The sequence below is a fragment of the Anser cygnoides genome, chromosome 6 (assembly GCF_040182565.1).
Source record: "Anser cygnoides isolate HZ-2024a breed goose chromosome 6, Taihu_goose_T2T_genome, whole genome shotgun sequence".
Classification (NCBI taxonomy): Eukaryota; Metazoa; Chordata; class Aves; order Anseriformes; family Anatidae; genus Anser; species Anser cygnoides.
The window spans coordinates 28,778,003-28,797,948 of NC_089878.1; the positions used below are offsets into that span (position 1 = coordinate 28,778,003).

A 19,946-nucleotide genomic window follows, 5' to 3' on the forward strand; every position below is an offset into this window, starting at 1 on the left:
TTTCAACAAATTAAACTAATTTTAAAATTACATAGCAACACTAATTGCTTCTTGGCATTTTTCCCTATGTAGACTTAAATCGGAACTCAAACTAAGTTATGAGAGTAATGATCAAAAAAAGGGAGAGGTTTGGAACCCCAGTTCAGACTTACATTTACTACAGCTGGCACGCTACCTCTTCAAATAGCATGCAGGTTATCAGTTCTGTACTTTTTTTATTTAATATTTAAACCCAAGAATTTATAGTTTCTTAAATATATAAATAAATGAGTGTACAAAAAAATACTGTAAGCTTAGACCGTGCTGATCAATTTGAATTTGTAAGTACAAAATGTCATTTCATGACAGCAAGGAAGCTGGACCATGAATGGAGGTCCTGCTAGAAGGCAGAATGAATAGTGAAAGGTATTTCTCCTGAAACAGAGCAGCAAGTTTGGTAAGAGGAGACGAGTTTCAACATGAAGCATTTGTTTTGATCACAATGTTTTACTCTCAGTGCAAAATAAAGATAAGCATCTAGTAAAACCAGACCTCAGTTTAACCCATCTTCGATATTTATATAATGATGTTGCAGCCTGCCAGAGCAGGTGAAGGTCAAAATCCTGTTTGCTGTGAAAGGTCCAAAATATTTGTAATACTACCACAGCCACTGAATAGCTGCTATAAATTAAAAAAAAAAAAAGGCATGACAAGTATCTATTTTTGCTTTTTAAAAAAAAAAAAAATCAAAACCAATGTATGTGGTCTAGCATAAAAAGAAATGTGCTTTATTCCTGAAGGTAAACATTACTATTTCTTCTTAAAAGAGAGAATAATGGAAAAATAAATGGACAATAAAAACTAATATAAAGCTACCCACTGCAATTAGCTATTTCTCAACTGAGTGGTGAACTCAGCTAGAAAGAACTTCATTACTGAGTAGTTGGATACAAAATATAGCAACATTTTTGCTAAGAACATTAGAATTTTATGCATACACACTATTAATAATCATTAAAGTCAAATGTCTTGTATTTTGGCATTTCAGAAGAAATCAACACTAGACATCAGTATATAAGCTGCAATCTACCACCCAGTGGCTAACATCCAGTACCACATACATGATACCCACATGGCAATTTTGATCACAAAAGGATTGTTACCTGGTTACAAACACCCTTCTTCGAAAAATTATCAAAACATCCAACACTTACCTAGCTTTAATGCCTCCTTACCAATTATAATCACCACCTTCCCAATTTATGTAACTGACATTCTGGTTTTCTAGCTGGCCAACACAACAGGATGCATTTACAACAAACACCAGGAGACATTATCGCTACCATGCCAGATTTGGACTTCTCATGGCAGAAGCATGAATGGCAGGTACTGGGCCTTCCCAGGACTGCAGCAGAGCCACAAGGGCATCAGACGAGTCCTGCTGCACACAGATTGAGAGTGCTTGTGCTCTTACTTTGCTAAGGACAGCCCTGAAACCCTTCCTCTCAGCTCACTGGCGTAATCCTATTGCAACAAGGAAACCCATTCCACAAACAAGCAGAACTGCACCCCTGCCTTCTTTTATTCTATAGCTTAAATGAGCTTTTAAAACTGTTTTTTTAAAACATGTTTTGCAATGGGAGATTTACTTTTTCCTTTTTCTTTCTTTCAAAAGAAATCAAGTGATGGCAAAGATTAACTTATTAGAGAATGTCGCCTCTCCAATCAGTTATTGAGTTTTTACTTGTGTGAGAAGGATTCTGAGATGAAGCGAAGGATTTGTCGGTGACAGCTAACTCACTAGCCTTGCTCACAGAACAACTCACCCAATCTATGTTGCCTTAGTTTTCTAGGGTGATCTCTTTGTACTGGCTTTCAGGAAATACTGCAAAGTCAGCTTGCACAGAAAAGAGACAACAAGGTATTTAAACAATTAAATAAATCAAAATAATTTGATCTTGAAGAAGCAGGTTTATGCAAATCATTGACTCAAGTCATTCTCGCTTCTTCCAGCTCTGCCTTTTACAGCACATGCTTTCCAACGTGGAAGCAGGACTTCTGCACTTGGTAAGCAGGGCATTTTACAAAGAAAATTTCTACTCCTCAGACATATGTACAGGTTAGTTCCAACGGATTATTCTGCCTGCAATCAAAATAACCTATGGCTAACTACAGGCCGCAGGGATTATTTTATTTGATTTGTTATGCTCTATACAACGCAATGTTGAGCACAAAGAAATTTTGCATATCAATGGAAGAAGCTGGTTGAAATGTGAACATAAAACATGTCATATAAATCATCAAGAGACATTGCCTGTGATCAGTATTTTGCTATTGGAGGAGAAATATCATTTGAATACATTTTTATTAATACAGCACTGCATACTTCAGATGATTAAGCTTTACAACCATTAGCATACAGAATACCTATGGCAATCCCCAGGAGAAAGAAACCTTGCTAATTTACTTGATGTTATCTTTGTTCTTCCTATTCTGAAAATAATTCCATTAATATTTATTGCCAAGTATTGTGTCAACCACAATAAAGTAAAACACAGCTATAAACCCTGGAAACCTGTATACCATGTAGGTTTGCATACATTTCCTATGATAGGTTACTTAAGAATTGTCATAACTCCTCATATTTGAAAAATAGGAGAAAAAACCCACATAGATTAAGGCTAAAACATGGGATCAAAAGGTTGAGCACCAAGGAACTTTTTAGTCCCTAATCTCAGTTTTAATAGACAAAACTTACAGGCTGGTCTATATAAGCAATAAATAGTGATCTGGGCAACTAAAATATTTAATACACTAGGATGGCAGGACGAATATATTACACACTTCTCAGCAGAGCCAGAATAGATACTTAGGGATTTATGACTGCTTGTTCTCTACACAGGCACTAGCATTCTCTTAAGAGACAAAGCTTTTGGATATCTGGATTAAAAAAGAAGCACCACTGCCCATAACTGTTGTACAAAAATCATTCCTTATTTTAACAAATTTTTATTTAAAAAAAAAACAAACTTCCATTCAAACACCTGTCTTGCAAACTTAAGCACCTGAAAGCAAAGAACATATTTACAATTTCTCATGCACCTTTATTGCTTTGTCTTCAACCACATCCTGAACACACTATTTTTCAGCAGGCGGTATAGACCAGGAAACCGTTAGCAAGAATAAGATGAGAGATACAGAAGAGCAATGAAATACTGTAGGAAAAAAGGGTATAGGAGAGGTTACCCCAGAAAGGAGATCAGACTTGAGGATGATACATTAAAATCTTTGTCAGTCATACCTCTGCCTACCCCATCATGTAAGATTCCCACCCTTAACCTTTCAAGAGTTCAGAATAGTGAAGTCTGCGTTACTATTCTGAAATAGCTCCCGAATCAACTATAAAAATATCTTAAGAGAACATTCCTAAAACCTTTTATCCCAATTGAACAATTTACTATTATAGTTGGAAGGATCCTCTACACTACCATGCAAAATAACCTCCAAGTCTACGTTCTAAATCTTAATCCACTAGACACTGGATCCTTGGGCATTTTTGCTAGGTAACAGATTCTGCTACTCAGAGACCTGGAAGCTGCACAAGCTCAAATAACCTGATTACAAAGGAATGCAATCACTCTCACAAATCTTCCCCAAAACATGCAAATTTATCATTATCCTAACTGAACAGTGGACATCAGAATTCAACATAATTATCGAGTATTGGAACTTTTTCAGATGGTCCAAATTAAACTTGCTCACACAGATTTGAAAACCGCTTCAGTTTCTCCCTCGTCTTCTTGATGAAGTCCCATAGCCTTATCTGGTATCAAGCTACTCCGTCACTTCATTCACTGAATCATGCCACTTGTAACTTTTACCACCGTTTTGTTTACCATTTTTCTCCACAGAAGTTACCAGTTCTACAGCTATAAAGTGAAAGCTGAGTTCTGCTTTTACCCCCAGCAGACCCCACTGCTTCTTTCCTGTTGAGTTCTGATTCTTCTCACAAAATGATCATTTTAAATGCTCTAACGTTTTCCTGTGAAATTCCAGGCTCATTTATAAAAGTAACTTTTCCTAGTAACAGCCCTCAGCATTCAACATGAATTTTCTTATTTTCCTTCCTGCCATTAGGAGGTAGTGTGTTTAAGCAAGGGAAATCACAGAACAAGAAAGAACACAATGCCAGAAAAGCAAAACCCAAAGGGATACTTTAACATGGTAACTGTAACCCAATAATAACCATCCACATGATTGAACATATTTAGTTACACAGTCAAAATAAGAGTTACTTTTATACTCATGCTCAAAATGAAAAAAACAGAACTGGCTGAAACAAAAGCTTGCTTCTCATTCAACTGAGTGGCAAAGTTGCCCTCCATTTTCGCTACACAGCACTCGATCCGTGAAGAAAATTACTAGAAATAAACTATTCTTTGTATATTGAATTTTGAAATTAAGATGTTAGTACCATAGAGGATGCCAGAATGACTAAGTCCACAGTGACTCAGTACGTACAAGTACAAGCATGCCCGCCTGAACATAGCTTCCCCTTCTATTCCACACTTAACACTGCTTTGGAAGTCAAACTCTAGCCACACAGATGGAGCAAAGGAAAGCCAGCTCAGTGACATTGCAATAATCAAATTACTTACATTAACTCTGAAAGCTTGTACAGTGTTATCCAGGAGAAGAATGTTGCAGACCACCTCCGTATGCTGCCTGTCTCGTGCCAGCTCAGATGCTCGTACATTGTAGGTTCTGCCAGCAGGCAATCGGAAACGTGCGGTCATTACTGTCCACACCGAGTCTTTAGGCAAAACAAAAGCAACATACAATTAAAAAAAAAAAAAATCAAAAAATTCAAAGGCAAGAACACAGTACTCTGAAGAAAGTCAACACACAATGAGTTCATTGTTAAAGTTTCCATTACATACAAAAAAAAAGAGTACTAAATTCATGGAATCTAATACTGCCTTACAAATTACAACACAACCTTATCCCAAGAAAGTCATTCCTTTACTTATTGTCTATTGTCCACTCCCTCCCTAAGTTGTTGTCTCCTTTTTATTGTTTTTCTATTTTTAAAAAAAAGATTCAGAACAGCATTTTTCACTTCAAAAAGCATTATAATTGATGTGCATCATGGCTAATAAGCTCCCAATATCAGAGGTAACTAAGTAATTTCAGTGCAAAACAGCAAAAAAAATCTTACACCAGAAATGCAGACAAACATGAACACAACGAACACACAAAGACTTTGATGCATTATTCTGCAAGGCCTGTGTGTTCAGTGTATTTGACAAGAAAATGCAGTGATAAAAATATTAGCATTGCTTTGTATTACAGTATGAATAGGTAAAGGTTTGTCGAAATACTGAACCTTCCACCTAGGTCAATTTGATTGTATTTATGTATTTAATATGAAGAGACAAACAGTTCTTATTTTCCAAGTAAGGAATCGGGATCAACACAAATCTGTATCTTGGGCTAAGTGCTGATAAACAAAACGCGCAAGTTGAAATGTTACTTTCACTTTTCAAAACCGAGATTCTAATTGTTGTCCTGCAACTGCTGTCCAGCAAAGAGTTTATGTGCATGCTCTCAGTATGCTGTTAGTCCTCTCCAACGGTAGCAGTTATATCCTTAAAAACTTTGCAGAATCAAGGCCTGTAATTCACTTAATTACACATTCAGCCAACTACTTCTACATCCTTTGATAAGGCTGTAAGCAAACAAAGTTTCATAACTGAAGTAGAAAATATATAGAAATAATAAATTGAAATACCTTAAAAATTAGCAAAAAAAATTCTCAAAACTGATTATAAAAATAACTTCAAATATGTTCACAAGTTTGCTTCCTAATTTTGGTGATACGTGTAGGTGTGTACCAATGAATAAAGGAGAATTTAGGAGAGGACAACAATTATCCCAGCTGCAAATACAGTAGAGAACTTGCCTGGGTCACAACAGACATCTGTGTCCCAGTATACACAATTGAATAGGTGTCACAAGTAAATGATAAATCCCTTCCTAAACAGTTAACTGCTTAGATACTTAGGCTCTTGTGGGAAAGTGGAAGACCAGGATTCAAGCCAGTGAATCAGGAGGGGCTGGGACTTTGTAGTACAGCCTTCTTCCCACTGCCTGCAGTCACCATCCTGAGTGACTGCCCCGAAACTTACTGGCATATTTTGCTTTTCTAAGTAGGTCTGCAGCTCTTTCAACAAGACCACATAACTCAGACAATAAATAAATAAATAAATACAACTTTTTGATGAAAATCCATCCTTGCAAAAAGTATCAGTTTTGACTTAATTCCAGTCACTATGACTTCAGAACTGCAATGTCATTTTCATGTTTAATTACAGCAAATTTCTCTTAGTTTTGATAAACCAATACAACAAACCAAGAAAGGATAAAGACACCAGGTAAACACACCAGCTACAAGCTGAACTCATGACTTTCAATGATAAAATCATGAAAAATGGTGTTGCAAGCATTCGAACTCCAAAGCAAAAAGCCCAACAAGAATGTACATGTCTGACAACTCATGAAGAAGCTGCTTCCACTCTACCTTCTAACTTCTCAAATCTAAAAGGCAGAAGAAACCCTGAACAGACAGGACCAGGTAACTCAGCCTCTGTATCAGTGATTAGAGCCAACAACATAATATTTCACAAATAATATGTTATGCCTTATTGACACCCTCTAAAAGTCCATCACTTTAGTAGCTGTAACAATGTGAAAATCAGATTTAAGAAATCTTTAGCAGTGCAGCTACACAACCAGTAACTCCAGCTGAGACTTTACAGTGGTTATTCACTTGTGAGCTGAATTAAAGAATGTTTTATAAAATTTTATTTTTTTAAAACAGTTTATCTACACCACAGAAATAACACTGACACACTTTTACCAGGATTTCAACAAATGACAAATCAAACAAGACACAGTGAAGGTTAGCACAGACTCCTTTCCTAAGCATACCAACACGAATGCACAAAATAAGACTGTTCAGCTTACAAATATGTACTCCAGTCCACAAGAAACCATTTAATAGTGTGTTAGGACTCTCTTAACTCAACAAGCCACAGTTCAGCACCAGAAACCACCATGATTTACAGGAACAAAGAGCTGTTCCCATAAAGCCTCCTGTTTTCTCCCTCTTTTTGTTCTCTGCTGATCAACACCAACAGTTTCTACCTTCCTCATTACTGCCTTAAACCAGACAGAAAGCAGCAAATTCACCACAGTGAACAAGCAGAAAATCTGCCCTCAAAACCCTTTAAGACCAAGCAAACATTAATTGTCCTTCAATGGACAGAACCCACTGACCCAGCACGGTTGTTGCTGTAACACTGATGATTTTCACTCCAACCAACCAACACCATCGACCAGTTGCAGACGGTGATTCAGGCCTTCCTCCAATGTACAGAAATGAAATGGCCGAAGAACTCAAATGAGTTCTCTAGGGAAACAGAAACTGGATCAGAAAAGTTCACCTAGCTTGAAGACCTAGATGGCAGGGCCTTCTCATTCTCTCTAAGGAAGGAAGAAAAGTACAGGACACACATACTGCTCCACAACCTGGAGTTTAGCATCCTCCTGGCGTGGAGCTCATGCTCACACCACGGTGGACACTAGTTATTCGCAAACGTTTTCATCTTGGTCTTGAGCTTACAAAGTCAGGCAGTGAAGCATGTCCAACGCACAACACGTAGCAGCCTGAAGAGCCAGCCATCTTGTATTACACAGATTTCTTCCATCAAACTCAGAGGCTTCTACAGCTACAGGACACAGTTTTAAGGCTAAGTATAAGAACAGAAATCCTGAAATACTTCGACAAAAGGGAAATATAACAGCCATGAAAGTAATAGAGAGGAAGGTGACAAAATACAGACTATTTTCTGCAAATGACATTCAAATGTACTCTTCCTCCACATGTCAGCAAAGAAACTATGCAAATGTGTAGGAATTACTTTAAAATGCCTTCACTATCACATACACTTGGAAATATTCTTCCTTCTAATTTCTGTCAGGGCTATCACGCAACTGCTTTGTGACCTATCATGTGAACACAAGCCTTATTTAAACCTCTGCCAGCATATGGACATACAAAAATGATGCAGCTGCTAAGCACGGGCAGACCTTGCACCTATCAGTCTTACTGTGACACTTGTTTTACAATATAGCTGGCTCCTAAGCTTATCCATATCATCTTTACTACTCTTTTCTTCCAGAAATATACACCAGAAACACTAGTATTTTTCCTGAGCATCATTCTTGCTACACATTTTAAAAACACACTAGAAAAACAGTAAGATGACTAGCAATTACTCAATTACTTATGAGGCTATACACTGTAACTATCTGATTTCCCAGCAAAAACTGATATATAAAATGAGAAAACTGGCTAAAAACTCAACTACACTGGTTGTAGCCTTCTGAAGCAAAGATACATTACAGCTGAAGTTAGCATGCAACAGGTAAAGAAGCTGCAAAGTGAAATCCACAGACCTAAGAGAAGAGGTCAAGCAAAAGGTCAGACTCAACCCGGAAAAGTCTCAGAATATCTAACTTACACAGCAGCCTAACCTGAGCAAGGTACTACTGCGTGTGCACGTGCACGTCACGGACACTATCATGGCCTCTCACACTAAGTAAAATCTTTTTATATATGCAAGTGGATTCATTAAATTGGATTTAAATTGGGTTAATCTTTGCATATGAAAAAGGTTTCTGCTTATAGTTTTTCAGCCTTCTGCTAAGCATGTAGCATTTAGACACTTGAATTAATAATCCAAAGCATGTGCTGCTACAGCAACTGGAGAAGGACAGAACTTGTGCAATGAAACTCCACTTACCTCTCAGGTCTATGGAGGGAGTAAGTTGCACATTTCCTGCCTGAGCTCAGGTTTCAAGCGATGAAGCAATTCTAGGGAGTGTTCCCTATCAAAGGGCAGAACATTCCTGCGATACTTGCTTGGTTAGGGCATTAAAGAACATACAGAAGCTTCAAAAGTGAATTTTCAGCATCCTCTATTCTTTTATATAAAATACCTAATAATGTAAAATGACAATTTGCTTGGGCTTACAATAAACTAACCAATTCTAAGCAGCTTAACAATTAAGCAGTTGGTTAAGACGATAATTAACTGAAATTTAAGTTTACCCAAAAGTGCAACTGATTTGCTGACTCAAAGTAAAAAGTTATTTTAATGAGACTTAGCATCATGTACTGTACACAAAGACAGCTACCCTAGTAAGGTACAGTAGGCACGTGAGCTTGCAAGGACATGAGAAATTTTCATGGCTAATCTAAAGAACCTATTACATTGACAGATTAAGAACACAGCTTTTGGAATGGTTTCCAGTTTGTTTAGAAGCTGGTATTTCAGCAACCCAGAAGACACCTATTTCCACTCTATAGCCCACCTGGTGATTTGGGTCCAACACATTACAAGAATTGGCTACAATAGTCGGAAGAGTAGGTCTGACTCATAGAAAACCCATATCTTCATAATGTGATGTAGTTTGATTGTATTAAATAGACTGCAGACCCTGTGGCTACTAGCATCATCCAGATAATCCAATTAACAGAAAAAATATTAAAAGCACAAAGAAAATCTTGAAGGTTTCTACAACGTATTACAACATGTGCATTTCAAACACCAGGCTATATCTGTAACTCCTTTGTACTCGCTTTCATATACATTTACCAAGAATATGCTTAGTGAACTATATTAAATGTTTTAGACAAAAACAGTTTGAAAATACAAAACATTAGTTGATAGCCTATTATTTTGAAGGAAGTCCACATTAGCCCAGGGAGTGAAAGTTCAAATTTATCTTTCAAAAATTTGTTTTGAAAGCTATCAACAATTCTGATGTAGCACACAGCTACAGGACATTCCTTATAAGCAAAATCAGAGCAGAAATGCATTTTCAATTCAAAGGAATCAAGCCATATACTACAGTCCTGAACTCCTCCTAACTTTTTATATTTTATTCATTTATTCCTGCATTCTGCTGACCAAACAATGGAAAGTATTCCAGATTTTGAAAGCTGATACTTAATCTTTGGGTTATTTCACTTTGGTGTCATGAGGTCCAAGCTAGACTTCTGGCCAGTCACCAGCATCGATAATGATTCTGGGCTCTATAAAAATCTCGTGTTTATTTTGTAAGTTTATTAATTATCTGAAAAACAGATATATTAATCAAATCCATTCTGCTTAAGGATAATGGTAGCTTTACATGAGTATATCATATGGTCACTGATAAAACTTCCTAAAACATCCACTGGAAAAGAGAGAGAGGTCATTTTCCAATGAACTGTGACAGTTGCAGTGACTGCGGAAATGAAACCCAAGCATGCTTCATTCAGTGTTACAACATTCCCAAAGAGCTGAAAGTCTTCCACTCTTGAGAGCAATAAAGAACAACTGACCTACATGCCCCCAAAACGTCCATATCCTCACCTGCATCTCAACAAGAGAGATCCTCTTATATTCTCCTCTTCCACATCCTCGATCCTCACACATACACAGCCAGAGCTAACACAGAAAGCATTAATCCTTAAAATTCATCTAACAGTTTCTGACAGCTTTGGGCCCAAAGTTTAACACCTGAGAGAAAAGAAGTTTAGCCACTCTCCTCCACCATCAGCTTCCAAGAGAGCTCGTTCTCCTATATGTGAGCTAACAGACAATTAGTGTTTTACCACCCAGTTATTCAGGTAAGTTTCTAAAATTGTTAATCCACCTTTTTATGAACATGTGGCTTTCAGGGGGCTGGCTGTGGATTTTGGTACAGACTTGACACCTAATTTAATAGGTACTCAGTTTAAAAATTATTTGATGACAACTTTCTTAAATGAACACCTCCTTGGATAATGACTCAGTCTCCTTTGAACAGAGGTTTCAAATCTTGAGCAAGTGCTGTGAGATATCAAGCAGCATTTTCACAGTTATAATCATGTAATTACTCATAGTGACAATAGATTAAATGCACAGCATCTTGCTCCATTACTACACAAATTGTATTCTTTCCAATATATATACTTATTTATATATATATATATATTTATATAAACTAGTATTTGGTCCCCCTATACAGTCAATCTGTTAGGTAAAGCTGGAGGACACATAGCAGAACACAAATCAGTTCAGTAGTACTGCAGCCATCTACTATTTCATCTGAAAAATAAACCATTTCTACAATCTGACCATTCCCTCCCCTTCTCCTCCCTTCCCCCAAGAACAAGAGCGCAGCTAACAGAAAAGCCTATTATAAATGATGCTTCTGACTAATTAAATGTCAATACTCATTATGCTAGAACTGCTGTATGCCCAATGAAAAAGTCCTCTCAACTTCAGTTGCTCACTTTCTCTGCTTTGGGTCTGAAATATGACAGTATGGGAAGTCTGGGAGCTGCTTTATCTTCTCTCCTATAAGTAACATTTCAGGAAACGCAAAGACGGGAAGATAAACTTCATTAAGCTGAGATTACAATACTTATTGGCACAGTGTAGAAGTAATACTAGTAAAAAAGTAGTTCTTAGAAACTGTGCCATCAACCCTGTCAATTATTTCGAAACTGAAACATTTATGCCCTCCCATTCTATGCCATTTTTTCACGTGAATAAAGCAACTCTTCCACCCTTGCTAACCAGGACTCAAGATCAGTCTTGGCCTGAGGAGACATTAGAAGTCTGTGTAGAAAAAAATACAAATACATATACAAATAGAATACTATTTCTATGTGAATACTATTTGTAAGTAAATAGAATACTATTACTTACACTGAATAGCTCAACATGGTTCATTTTAAACCCATTTTTATTTTTAAATTTATTTTGTCCACACCATATTACAACTGACAACCTGATAAATACAATATACCCATAGGTACCCTAACAAACCAGAAAAGACCACTTATCCCTGTATTAAGGCATTTTGCATTCACAACTTTCTGTAAACAACCAGCACCTATAATTATCTCCAAGAGCCACTTGGATCACAGTGCAACAGCTCTACAGAACAGTTTTGGAAAGACATAACATGGTGAAAGGAGAGAGCATGCTGCTGAAGCTAGAACCACCTTTAAGCATATCGGTATAGTTTAAAGCCTGTAATATGAAAACAGATGCTGTGAATTTGCAGGAAGTCAGGGGAGGGAAGACAAAAGGTCAGAATAAGTAAGAGATCATTACCAGATGTTATTGGATGGGCCCCCTGTGGACATTAGAGACATCAGGGAGGCCAGAATACTAAAACGACCATATTTCACAGCTGACAAAAGCCAATTTCAGACCAGGGAGAGGCCCTGCCCACCTCACCTTCCCATACCATGTTCCTGCTGTAAGCTCACAGCAAGCACCGGCTACAGCCATGCCCAGCCTGGGAGCCAGCTGGAGCCACATGGAGGGGGCAGCGCTTGGCTGCGGTCACTGCACAGCTCCACGGCCACTTAAATCAACAAAGAAGCACACGTAGAGTGAGCAGCAGCCCACACTTCTGCTGGAAAAAGGAGTTTAGAATGGAAAACGGCAAATCTAGTAGGGAAAAAAATGAAACTACCTATGTAAAAAACAAAACAAGAAACAATCAAACCCCACAGCAGACCAAACCTTGTGTAAGGGCAGAAGAGGATAAAGCTGCCTGCACAGAGAACTAGGAAGAGGAGTGTTGCTTAAGTATCACAGAATGGTGAATTTAACTATCCCTCTATTGTAAAAACATTACAAAATAAATACGCAAATATATTGATCAAACATAAACCACCTTGTTTTCTACTATGCAGCTGTCAGCTCATGGTAATTGGAGGCTTTTATCATTTGCATAATTTTATCAGGAATGAACAGAAAAACTTTCCAAAGTGACTTCCATCTCCAATGATTTAAAGTAGATTAGATCAGAACCTGCCCTTATTTGAAAATAGCCTTAAAAATGGAAATCCATGATCCTAACACAGATGATTACTAATGCAACTCTTCCCATTCCTGGAGCTGGACCTCTTATTTTGGTTTCATGACTCAATCCTATAATAAGATTTAATACATGGAGATTATAACGAAACATTACCAAAATACCTTCCGATAGAAACTTCTCAAAATAAACTTGCAGTAATTTTTTAAATGTGTTCCCCAAACTAGGTTAAATAGTTTTAAATAGTTTTTGTCATTAAAAAGAAGTTCTGGTTCCAATGCAACTCTAAAATCAGGAAGCCTAAACTCTTTACTAACCAAAAGAAAGAGGGTTGAAATCAGTGGAAGTTCAGATAGACTAAAACAAGAAGCTGCATTTTTAACATTAAGAAGCCAAGAGAAAGAAATTAAAATAAAAACTGCTCATTTTCAACAGCAGAATACACCGAAGTAGATAAAACAGAGGAAAAACACCGAACACGGTACAGTTGCATGATAGAACTTGTATGTGTTATGCACGTGACTGTAAAGGAACACAAGTCACACATTCTATATACCCTACAAGCCTCACCCACAATTATTTGAAGGCAGCGTTAACAGAAAACATACCAATGGGAAAAACCTGTGGGCTGGTTATTAACCACTTGAGCATCCACAGATCAACAGTGCTGCATGCAGTAGGATCTGCAAGTCCAAAGCAGCTCTAGTACTAGCTCTAGTGTCTGGAACTAGTGTCTAGTTCTAGTTCATGTGTCTTGTGAAGTCTTTGAAGCTGAAGGCAGTCTGAACTGAAAACAAACTGGCAAAATTCAGAAAAAGCTTTTATTCTACTCATAGCCAACTTCAAGTTGAATTTTGGCTGGCACTGGAACTGAAGTATTAGACAGAGGGAGGAAAGTTGTCTGTGTATATTCTGTTCAGAGTAACTAAACCTAAGCCAAATTATCTTCAATAGACTTAAACATAGCAGATGCTAATTCTAAGGCTGAATATAACTAATTGGACACTCTCCATCAAAATTAGTTTTTAATCAGAAATGCCACTTCCACAAAATAGAAATTTTCACATGGAATATTTCAGTTTTGCCAAAAAACACCGATTTTCCGCTGGGAACATTAAAATAATGGCTGTCTGGCTACCTGCCTGGAAAACTCTTGTCAACTTCACTTCTTCCTCCAGCAAGAAACACGCCAAGGAAAGTCTTCGAGCAGCGCTGCCCAGAGAAGTGACCTCACTCCATCCGTGCCCCTGGCTCTCAGCTCCGTCTCGCGCTCCTGCCCGGAGCACCGGACACTCAGCCGCTCCCCAGCTGTGGGCCCCGGGGTGCAAGACCGCAGCAGTTCCCCCTTCGGCTGCTCTCGGGCTGCACACTGGAGGCAGAAGCCAGAGCCCGGCTCTGAACCAGAGCTAAAAAGCTCTCTACCCAGGGGGACAGCAGGTTTGCTGACAGACCTGCCCAGTAGCAAAAGAATCATACTATTCATAGCATCCCAAATCCAAAGTTTTCCTTTTACTCCCTCCCGCCCCTTTTGCATTTTTGCTACTTCAACTTCAACCCAGTCTTAGATAAGTATTTTTCTGACTCACCTCTGCCTCCTCTCAAAGATTTTCTTTATAGGAAACAATTTCCATTTTCAAGCCAGCTCAAAAGGACTAGAAGTTCACAATGATTTGAGTGAATCTGGCAAAGAAAATATCACTCAAGTTCAAGTGACTAAGCAGCTAAATCTGAAAATAATTCACCTGAAATGAAATGGGGAAAAAAAAAAAAAAATCACAATTTGGGGTAGTTTTGTTCCATAAGCAAAGTATCTCAAAGAGATCTACGCTCTCCAAATTTGTAAGGTTTACAAGCCTACTCTGCAAAAGGATAATTTTTATAGACCTTGTCCAGAAAAAAGACAGCACAATTCCATCTGTATTTCTTACGAAGTATAACCAACAGTTACAGTTATGAAGTGCAAACCAACAGTGTCCCAAAGCCATCGCATACTGACCTCAACCACGGCGTGCTGTCAGGGATTATGACATTATTAAAAGTTAGACTGCAGGCTCCATATACTCCTCCTCATACATTTGAAGTTTCATAAATTATTTATGTACAAAATTGATTGTAGTTTAATGAGTATGAAGAAAAACTACACTCACATGCATTTCTAACAGTTATCTAAAAATGCTTTTACATTAGCTTCAAAAGATGGAAATCCACCCCAAACTGACAAATTTACAGAACCATGCAAAGCTTCTGTAAAAAAAAAAAAAAAAAAAAAAGTACTAGGAGAAAAGATAATGCAAGAGAATGGCAAAGACCCAAATTTATATAAAAACGTAAATAATTCTTACTAGGCTTTATCAAAGTAGACTTTTGGAAAAAATCAAGTTGGTTTTGTTTGTTTGTTTCTGAATATCACTGTTTTGTACCTTTTGGCTTCGTTCTTTATAGAATTGCATAGTATTAGTTTGAAGTTTCCGTAAAATTAACAAAAACTACAGTAGTTACTAATGGAGTGGAAAGCAACAGCACACTGTCAAGGCTAACTCTGAAGATACTGAAAAAAAAAGCAAAAACAAAACAAAACACTAGAATCCCACATCCTAAAAGTAAAGGCAAAAGTTGCATGTATACAACAAACAGCCACAAAACCTAGAAAGAATTTTTAATACAAACCCACCAAATGAAGTCACACCATGTTACCCAAGTGAAAATAAAATTCAGTGATAAAATCTGTACTTACATACTATTCATCTCAGCCCAGGCAGTTAAATCTCAGGCATTAATAAAAAGTATCTGACCTCCAATTAGATATAATAGTGAATTAGTTCCCAGATGAGGGGTATATGTTTTCTATGTAGAAATATTTATTATCATCGCATTTCATAAAACATCCGATTGAGAAAAATTATCTGAACATTCTGCTTGGAACTGAAAAGTTCTAAAATCAGCACAAAACCAACGAGCAAGATACTGTTGGTTTGAGATGAAATAATTCAGTTATTCTATGATTTACAGAATTTCCAGTGCTCCTCAGAAGCACTCACATTCAGCAAAACAACAGACTTTAATGCTTGTCACATTGGCTCTGTTCAGTATGAAGTTTCATGCCCGCTGAAAAAAAGCAGGAACAGAACAAAGTTACACGCCAGTTAACCTTAAAATTAAGCAATTAGAGAAACTGATCACAGCTCCAACTGGAATAAAACAGTTGAGAAGGACAAGCGAACACTCAAGCAGAGTTAGCATGTGATGAAGCTAAAAAGCAATAGGCTATTAAAAGGAGAAAGTTCTACAAAATTATAAAAGGCTATTATAAGCCTTATGCCCCACTACTATTTGTCACACCACTATTTGTGGTTTCTCTCATGTATTTACTGCTTTTAAGCGAGAACACCAGCCTGAATGCAGTTTAATCGCCTGCATAACACGAGGTCTTCAATTTCATTTACTTACTTCTACACTGCGCCTGGGAAGTTTCATCTGGCCAAATCGATTTCCTGATAAAAGGTAGCAGACACCTCCTGCAACAAACCAACAAGGGAAGAGCTCATCACCTCTGACGATACCTTGACTGTAATTAAATTATCTCTTAATCTTCTTCATAAAAACAGCCAGCAGTCTGCAACTCTCCTGCTAAAACCTATCCCCTGCCTCTAAAACCATACGCTGGTCCAAACCCCAACCCAAAGTCCCTTCACCCTCAGCCCTGAGGCAGGGGCGAGGTTTTCCCTGGCCAGCACCAGCAATGCCAGCCAGGCCGTGGCCACAGCCCAGGAGGGAAGCCCACACATCAACACAGCAAACTTGCTCAAACTCATGATAGGAAAGAACAGACCAAATTTTTGTTGTTGATTTTACTTTTTAAACTAAGTCTAACTCTAAGAAAACCGTGTCAACAGAGGTGGTTAGATATCTAGCCACTAAACTTCCATTAAATGAAACACAGATCAACTCTTCCACTTCTTACCTATAACTGACATTTGCTTATAATAAAATAACCTAACCGTAAAAGTTTACCTCAGAAGAAGTCTTAATCAAGTGATTAATTTAGCTTTATGTGCCACAGTGAAGTTCACCCTACTCACGTCCAAAAATTTGCTGTTAAAGAATGAATATATGCTATTTTAATGTTCAGCTGGAGAGAATGTGACATCTTAGCCTCATCTTTTTCCAGTGTTTTAAAGAATAAGGATATAGCATTGCATTCCTCTTTGAAGCCAAACAATTGAAGCAGCAGACTGGTTTAGGAGCCTTCAGTCCCAACTAATTCACCTTCCAACATACAGAAGCCTCTCATCTCTACTGAAAATGAGCTTTAAGCAATAAGGAGTTACTGCCCTCCCCAAACGTCTACCTGTTCCAAGCTCGTAGCAGAAGTGCCAAGCACGTGAAGCGCGTGGCAGTCTATGAAAAACTGAGAGCAGAGCCCCAGCGCCAGCCTCAGTGAGCATGTTTACAGCAAAGTTGCTGTGCTACAAATGCCAGAAAGGGAATTCATAGTCAAAATTAAAAGGTTAACTCAGATCTGCGAGGGAATAAATAAATAAATACTTATTCATAACACAAACTATTTCCAAATACTTATAAGGAACCCACGTTTTATGCCGCTGAACTGTAACATGGCCTGTATAAAACCTCCCTGCCACCGGATTCATTGCTCCTGCACAAGTGAAGGAATTCCACCTCCAAAGCCATCTGATGAGCTTCTCCACAGGACAACAAAAACGATACCAAACCTTCAATATGTGGAAATTCAGTACAAACCAATATGTAGAGAGCTGACATTTAGCCAAAGCCCCTATCAAAGACAAGGAGATAACTCTGCACCACACAAATGAAGGAAGAAAATGATGTTGCTGTGTTTACACCCAGGAAGAAACTACACCCTCAGGTGCACCTGTGGTCCATGCCAAACCCAGTAAAGGACTTCAGTAAAGGACAGCAGGTTTTCTGACTGGCATTTCAGATTATTTTAGAGGAGAACAGTTAACTTTTTAGTTGCATATGTACTTGCATTGGTACAATAATTGACAAATATTTTTAAATAAAAAAAAAAAATCCTCATCATCAGCACCCTGGACAAACATAATGCTCTCTTTTCAGAGTAGGATACCAGTGCTAGTAGGACTACAGTAAATGTTGGTAAGGTGTTGACGACTAAATTTACTAAATGACCCATACTTCCAGCATGCACTGGTACGGGGAGATGTGAATCCCTGACAAAGTGAAATTCCTCCAAGACCGTGGAGCCAAAACAATTTGAGTCTTTTGACAGAAACAATAAATGCAAATGTCCCTAATGAAGAAAAGATGGGCAGAATGAACCCAAGTTTCTCAGCATCTTGTCCCTTTTGTAAAGGTGAGAATGAAAGTCTTCACTGTTTTCTACAGAAGTAGTAGAAGGGAAGCTGCCAGCAAGTGAAGTCATCACTTCCTTAAATACCTTTCCTCTGAGGCTATCAGCAAGTATTTTCTTTCTGCTCAAGGGCCAAGCAGTCAACATTTTGGGACAGATTCATTTCCTTTTTCTAAAAGGGAACAGAAGCTACTGTGAGAAAACAAACTCTCAAAATGCAGAGCACAAATTAGAGTTTGTGCCTCTGAATAATGCCATGTGCAAGAGACTGTTGACGGTAGGAGGATGGCACATCCAGAACTTGTCCTGGTGTTGGCCATCCCAAAGTCACAGGCAGTCCTTAGAGAAAAGTTCACCACCAGATCACGTGTGATTCGATTAGATCCAGCAGTGCTAACTTACACAGCAATTACACAAAAAAAACATTAAGTTGCACTTTCTCGTTAATTAATCCCTTCTCTGATGTGTGGGGTATTCTCAGAAATTCTCTGAGCACGTTGATAGCCACTGGCAGAGCCTGCTGAAGTCCTCCTTCTATATGAAGTTCCCATGGCATGACATGGAGGTGACCAACTGTGTCAACCAAAACTACAATATAGATGAATACAAAGATTAACAAAAAACAAAGAAGGAAGTCAGTCAACTACTACAACAGATAAAAGAGCAACAGAAAAAAGCTTTGACACAAGCAACACCATAACAAACAACAAACTGTACCTATGAGGTCAACTCAGTAAGCAAAACTCAAAAGCAATGAAAATGAAGCAAGTTTTATGAAGAACCTTGCTTAGTTTTCAAAATGCCTAGCTCTTTTAGAGATTTTGTTTTATTTAAAGGAAAACACGGTTGTAAAATTTGTCACTAAAATTCTTACCTATGTTTTATAAAGTCACAATGAAAAGGCTATGGCTCTTATAGTCAAACATATCAGCACAGGCTTGCAGAGAAATGAAGATAAATTACAATAACAAATATTTAAATTATTTTATGAATGCTATTGTAGATGACAAAAATCCTGTCAGGTTGATAATATAAAGAATAATTTCTCAATATACCTCTCATTCTGTAAGTACAGATATGGTCTCTCTTGAGGGTACCATTATTCTGTGAATATTTGACAGCAAGTGCAAAATTTTTCTCTGGACAAATGCATGTTATCATATGAGAGAAATAATAACAGTGGACCGCGCACATAAGTTTATACATTCTGGTTTTCAGATATTTAAATGTGGCTACTAATCACACTTTAAAAGTTATTATGGCATCATTAGGCAATTTAAATAATATACTAATTAAGTATTCTTAAAGTACCCTGGCTGTTGTTGCTCAGTGTTGTTTGCCCAGAAAGGCAGGTACAAATATGGGTCCTATAGGTTACAGATTCACAAGCTGATGCAGCAGTCATGCTGAAACTACAAGGATAATTATTATTGAAACCATCAACTCTGTACCATCTCTTTTCTTCCTTCAGGTATTTCACATCTCCTCCATGTCCTTCCTTTACTTTTCAAGGCTGTAATGAACCCCTTTTGGATTGTTATATTCCCTTCACACCTCAAATCCTTCTCTACCTCATACCCATGTCTCTAATCACCTCTCAACTTTTCTTCTCTGGCCTACTCCATCTTTGTCTTTACCATTCCCTACTCCTTTGGGGTGGGCACAGAAGATGGAATAGCCACAT

At 37.8% G+C, this 19,946-nt stretch overlaps 1 protein-coding gene across 8 annotated transcripts in view; it reads right to left on the minus strand.

Moving 5' to 3' along the window:
• PTPN4 (protein tyrosine phosphatase non-receptor type 4) overlaps positions 1 to 19,946 on the minus strand; it is a 113,768-nt gene that overhangs the window by 68,899 nt on the left and 24,923 nt on the right. For 5 of the 8 annotated variants that reach the window (XR_007158920.2, XM_066999626.1, XM_048050399.2 and 2 more), the window contains 2 exons: positions 16,360 to 16,427; positions 4,638 to 4,792 (listed from right to left, as the gene is read on the minus strand). Coding sequence is in view for 7 of the 8 variants with exons in the window: in XM_066999626.1 (XP_066855727.1) it covers positions 4,638 to 4,775 (138 nt within the window). In the remaining variant the exon portion in view is untranslated. Of the gene's footprint in view, positions 1 to 4,637; positions 4,793 to 14,498; positions 14,655 to 16,359; positions 16,428 to 19,946 lie in introns of those variants that run through there. The other 3 variants (XM_066999627.1, XM_048050402.2, XM_048050401.2) reach the window with 2 other exon arrangements.